At 38.6% G+C, this 6394-nt stretch overlaps 1 protein-coding gene across 7 annotated transcripts in view; it reads right to left on the reverse strand.

The window, feature by feature from the left end:
- Window positions 1-2212: 2212 nt before the first annotated feature.
- The window catches only part of tox2 (TOX high mobility group box family member 2), a 122737-nt gene continuing 118555 nt past the window's right edge, over window positions 2213-6394 (reverse strand). For all 7 annotated transcript variants that reach the window (XM_015033327.1, XM_015033332.1, XM_015033331.1 and 4 more), the window contains 3 exons: window positions 5870-6274; window positions 5626-5774; window positions 2213-4235 (listed from right to left, as the gene is read on the reverse strand). In XM_015033327.1, coding sequence (XP_014888813.1) covers window positions 4193-4235; window positions 5626-5774; window positions 5870-6274 — 597 coding nt within the window. In that variant the 3' untranslated portion in view covers window positions 2213-4192. The remainder of the gene's footprint in view (window positions 4236-5625; window positions 5775-5869; window positions 6275-6394) is intronic.

Below are 6394 nucleotides of genomic sequence, written 5' to 3' on the forward strand. Positions count from 1 at the left end.
GATGTCCACAGTCATATGCTCTGCTGTGGTCTTAAACAGTCTGATCATTCTTGAAAATCCTCAAATGTGGTGGACTTAAAACAATTCAAGAGTAATGCAATAGCTTTCCTAACACTATAAAAGTATTTTTGCTTGATGGCAGTTATTGCCAAAAAGGTTATAAAAGGTTATAACAACAAGATCAATTTAATGGCCGCTTGTATTTTTACATTATGCATTATGGGTTAGATGTGTAACTATTTTCTCACAATATCTGAAATCATATGTGCTGTTTTTTTTTTTTCCTCTGGTCACATAAAATATAAAAATTTCTTAAATCATCAACAATACTGAGGTGTGTCAAAAGCAGTACAAATTCATGAGACCTATTTTACTGCCCAGTGCATAGATGTTGCATGCATTAACTACTCTTGTAATGGAAATGTCCAGGTTTGACCAGTCTAAATGTGTTTCTCCTACTCAATCTAAAGTGGTCCTTTTTGCAAGTTTTCCAGTTCTCAGAAATAGAAATAAAAGCTTCCATGAATCCCAAATTGTTTTAAATAACCTCTGTACCCTGTTCAGATGTCACGTAGTGCAGTTTGAACCACACAGTTCAGGTTTAATGGGGGTATTTCACATTTTAAACTAGGGACAACCAATGGCAGTGCAGATGCCTTGGAAACAGTGATAAAGTTCTTTAGTTTAGTGCCAAATTGGAAGCAGAAATTGAGAGACAAACTTTAGTGTCATTAGCTGGTTAAAGTGTGTGTCAGCATTTTCCTACATTACTTGCATATGCACAGCACAGTATGCAACCACCACCCACTGACTAGACATGCTAAAAAGGAACAGAAAACCTGTTTAGAAAAACTGGCTGATGACATTTAACTTCTTTTGAGCGCTCATGACACCCACAAGCTATGCGTCCCTGAACACTTACGTTTTCCGTCAATATTAATTAAAGTCTAGTGACACAATGTTTTTGGCTCTTAATGCTGCTCAACAGTTAGAATCAACACATTTAGAAATCTGATAAATCCAAGCCAGTGTGTAAAAAAATGTATGGACTTGGACAGATATGTGTTGCATGTGTTTAGATTTAGACATGTTTTTATTATTGTAATCCACTAAATCAATCAACGTAAAGTTATGTAAATTAAAATGGTCAGTGTTTCACAGGATCACATCGAAAACCACAACCATAAATTGCCCCTTTTTCATGACCGTTGGCCTCCTGACTTCAACTTGGGGATGAGGAATAGGATAAAAGGTGCCAACAGGAGCGTCAAAGTGATGCTGCCCCCTTGCAGTATTTATGACAGAATTACTACAGACAATAAAGGTCTAATGGTCGAGTGCGCTCGATTTATATTTTTGTAAAATAAGGGAGATCTCATTGTCACAATACTGTTTTTGTAAGCACAAAGCTCAGGAACAGAGATTACACTACGCACAGAAAACACACACTCAGATTCATATAGGATGATATTCATTTATGTACACAAAAGGCACAGAGCCAAGACGGTGCGGCTGCACCCAAACTCCCTCTTATCTGACACTGCATTAAGAATGTATGACTGTGATTTTCGTATAATGTGTGTCATATCACAAAGTGGCAGGTTTTCCAATTGTCCAATAATGATCTATTTGCCAATTCAATGCCACCGTAGAAGAAACGGCAGGCAGGCGTTAAATGAATAAAACATCGAATGCGAGGATCGTGACAGTTTCATTTCAATCTCTTCTAGACTTCTTTCATGAAGTCTCTAAGAAGACGTGTTTGCAATTGGGGTAAAATCAGCACTTGGACGGTTGCCTGAGTTTGTATGCGCATTGGATTTTTTTTTCTTTTTTTTTTTCCCTGTACTCTTTATCTCACACTAGACGCCTACGATGCACTACTTTCACAAGCAAAAGCAAACCGTCTCCTTGCATCTGCTCCTCTGTTCGTTGAGATAGTTTACTGGCAATATCCATGCTGGCTGGTGCACACTGTATCCATCCATGGTTAATTAGCTAATGCCACTGGGGCTAAATATAAATACGGGAAACAAAACATGTGACCCCTCTAAAGTGTGGATAAAAAGTGCAGAAGAGAAAGTTGGGGGTGTTTCTCTGTCTTTACGATAGCTATTATAAAGTCTTCAACAAAAGGTGTGATCGTCTAATTGGAGGAGACGACAGAAGATGAAAATATGTCCATGGGGAAATGAAATGACATGTGTCAAGCTCACTTTTTGAACTTTTTTTCTTTATTATGCAGGTCTGAAATAAAAGAAGCATTATGACAGAAAGTGATGCTGCTGGCAAGGAAAGAAAAAAAAAAAGCAGCATCCAAAATATATAAAAAAAAATAACTAAATAATCATCCTTGTGATCGTCATCATCATTATTTATCAAACCAAAGCAGAGAATAATAAAATAAGGATAAAAATACACCTCCATTGTAAGAAGCAAAATTGATCTCATTTCTTTTATAAATAAGAAAACCTGTCAAACAGCTGATGGGTAACTAGCAAAAAAAAAAAAAAAAAAAGGAACAATGTAGGAATAACCATTTCAAATATTTAACATTACTTGTTTTACAAATAATATAACTACAGTTGGCAGTTTTTTTTGTTTGTTTTGTATTTTTTTACACAACTTAAAATGTTATTGTGTTGCAGCGACTAGAACTGAAATTCTGCTACACAAAAGGAGATAAAAACGAGATGTCTTTGTCAGCAAAATGCATTTTCCGTTAATCACACGAGTTAAAAACACAACCAAACACGAACCAGAAACTTATAAAAATTACTTGTGATGTGTATGTTCACGTTGCAGGTCTCCCCCTTCCCCCCCTCCTGAGTGGTGAGGAGACAACATGGATATATTGGTCAGATAGCTAAACAAAAGAAGGGAGGGGTGGGCATTTTGAGGCATTAATCCCACCCCCTACTTCCCTATCTGAAATTTTACATCTCATTTTATCTCACAGCATTTCTTTTTCCATCTCTGTGCTCTCCGTCTCTCACCTTGCTCTTTCTGTTTAATGGTCTGCAGGACATATATTGTATAATCGGCTTTAGACTGAATTTTGTCTGAATAAGACAACAACACACGAGTGAGCACAGATTTAATGCGAGAGTGAAAGTGTGAAATACTCCTCCGAAATCCAGCTGCACGGGATTGTTAAATTCACAGGAAAGACTCAAACACCGAGAGAGTCACACTTACTAGTCCTCTGCTTGCACACACTCATACCACGCCATGAATGGGGTACATTCTAACGTCCTGACGCACTCACACACACACACGCATTAACATACATGTACTTTTAGAGGAACAAATCTATTTGGACTTTTAATTCCCAATTTGATTCCACAAAAGTGATATTTACAATCACACTGTGACAGCTCAGTAGACCTCTACAGGTCTTTATTAATAATAAAAAAGATTTGCTTTTGTTTTTCTGTCTCATTCCCCACCAAGCCTTTAATCTTCTGGCCCGTAAGCACAGCTACCATAACATCAAGGCCTATGCTCAACATACTAGGAGTTAATATTTCTCTATGATACAGGGCCTACTAGAAAAAAATGCAAAAAAAAAAAAAAAAAGAGAGAGAGAGAAACAAAATAGCCAGCAAGAAATAAATAAGACAGAAACACCAACAAAAGCAAAGAAAACTACAAAAATAAGGAGGAACACTTATTTTTTTCTACTTAAAGCTGAATGGGATCCCTAAGGGGTCTTTTTGATGGTGACACACAAGAGGAGCACTCCACAGCCCAGATCAGAGAGGGCTCAGACATATAACTGAGGAGGCATGGAGGGAGGAAAAGGAGGAGGATGAGGAGAAGGAGGAGGATGACTAGGAAGAAGAGGAGGAGGAGGAAGAGAAGGAAAATGGGGGAGGGACTTTATAAGTGCTTGGCAAATTTAAACAGCAAGAAGACTGTTAATACAATAAGTGGTACAGACAGTAGTCATCTAGTCAAAAAACTGGTCACAAACTCTAGAAACTGCAAGAAATAATAATTACATTAACAATGAAAAATAAACAGGTCGATGATAACAGTTTCAGGAATCTGAATGTGTTTGTGTGTGGCTGTATGTAAAGTGTACACATGATGTAAGAGGAAGGAGGTCGGGGCTGGGTGAGGAGAACAGAGCGGGATGAGAATAGACTCCTCGGTGTCGTCATTTGTCAGCAGAGGAAAATCTTCAGTTTCAGGTGAGGTAGAGGGGCTTGTCCCTGCCTATCATGCTTCCACTGTTAACATAAGAACAAAAGAAGGAAGAAGATCAATTAAACACACAAAAAATTGCGGACTTCATTAACAAAAATAAAACATCAAAAGAATGTAAAAATATGTTTGTGTCTCGTTATCATGGACTTGGTTGTTCTACTTTTTGGTTAAGTTGAAGCTTTAAGATGAAAAAAAAAAAAAAATCAGATTTCATGAGAATAAGAAAGTATGGATTTTAAATTGGCTATGAAGAAGCAGAGCTTCAAACCCTGTCAAAGTACAAATGCTGAGGTTATAAATATTTCTTTATATTAGTGTTTAGTTTTTCTTTTGTCTTATAAGTTACAATATCATCAATTTAGTTCAGTAATTCAATTCAAAAAGTGAAACATGTCACACTTATACTGCAATCCCCTGGGTTTCCTTGGAGAGAAAACTTTTTAAACCAATTGAATCATCAGCTAAACTTAATGCACTGTTTGATAGCTAGGATCAATAAACCCAGTGATAGAAAGGTCAACAGGTGCTTTTGGCAGTTGGAGAACAGGCCAAGTGTTGTTGAAAATGAAATAATCTCTATAAGTCTTGTTAGAAAAGAAAAGCTGGAAGTCGTGATTATTTTTTTTTTTTCCTGGCAGAGCTCTGGTTTCAAGACTGGACACGGAAACACTTGTGGCCGACGTCTTGGATGTGTCTGTGTGTGGCGACTCTTGAAGACCTGACTGCTGTTCAAATCCTTGAACAGGCTTTGCTTCTCAATCCTCAAACAGCTCGGGGCTCGCTCTGGCTGTTTGCACCTCCTTCTACAATACTTTTTCGTTCTTTCTATTAAAATCATTCTTCATCATCCTTTATGAAGTTCCAGGTTCTTTGAGAATTTCACCTATTTCACCTTATCCTCTTTGTGGAGAGTGTAAAGTCAGTTCCATGTGTAGTTCAACTCCAGTCATCAGCACTTGGAGCCTGAATTAGCACATTACCTACTTCTACAATCTACAAATTACTCAATTATTTGATTCTGGTTTTTGAGGCGGATGCAGCTCTAAGTGTTGAATGTCTCTCTTATTTGCTTTTATGGAACATTCTAATTTTCTGAAAAACTAAACTTTATGTTTTCATTAAGCTGTAAGCAGTAGTTCACAGTGTGTAACGAGTCTATATAATATGAAAGTTTTCACTTTTTGAGTTGAATTATTGCGTTACCTTTTCAATAATGTTCTTAGTTATTGCAATGTATCTATATTTTTAACAGACTTGGTTTTACAACTTGTCCTATAGTCCAATAATCTGACACAAAACATGAATCAACTTAAATGTTTCCAATAAACAATGTTAAGCCGCAGTATAAAACATGTTTGTGAAGTGGATCGTTGTAAGACTATAACTTTGATCAATTACCGTGTATACACTGACCTGCAGTGGTTGCCGCACTCCCGATTGCAGTATTCTCCATCCCACTCGTGGGTCTGAGCCACTCCAGGACCGGGCCCAGAGCCAGGAGCTCCTGGTGACTGGGAACCCCCAATGCTCTTCTGGTACTCTGACTGGAGGTGGGAAAAACCCTAAAGGAGATAAATCAGGAAAAAATAAGCAAAACCCCTGAGCAGAAGCCTCATTACACTCTCATCATCCGATTTGTCTCAGTTTATTTCTGTACCTGCTGCCCTGGAGGTGGAGAGTGAAGAGAGGCCTGTAGCCCCATCTGGTGGGAGATGATTGGCTGGGACTGGACCTGCTGCATGCGGATGGGCTGGTTGAGGAGCGAGCTCTGGTGCAGGGAGAGCTGCTGGTGGGGGTGAAGCGGCGGGCTGATCTGGAAGGAGGAAGGTGGGGAGGCACTAATGCTGGGCAGCATTGGGGATTGGCTGAGGGTCTGTGACAGAGCGTGGCGTGGGGCGTGGCCTGCGTAGCTCTGCAGGTCGGTTAGAGGGAAGGCCCCGGGTCCCAGGTATGGCGATGACGACTGTGGGGCAGGTGGCACACTGTACAGCGGGTTGGTTGGCATCATATGAGAGGCCTGGCTGGTTTGGGCAGTTTTATTCTCCCCGGGGTCGTTATACGTCTAAAAGCAAAACAGGACAAATCAAAACAGTAATTAATCTCACTGTAAAAAAAAAAAAAAAAAAAAAAAAAAAGGTTAAAAAATTAAAAAAATTTTTTTTTTTTAAAAATTTTTTTTTTT

Source organism: Poecilia latipinna, unplaced genomic scaffold (assembly GCF_001443285.1).
Source record: "Poecilia latipinna isolate Pla-1442-1.1 unplaced genomic scaffold, P_latipinna-1.0 Scaffold264, whole genome shotgun sequence".
Classification (NCBI taxonomy): domain Eukaryota; kingdom Metazoa; phylum Chordata; class Actinopteri; order Cyprinodontiformes; family Poeciliidae; genus Poecilia; species Poecilia latipinna.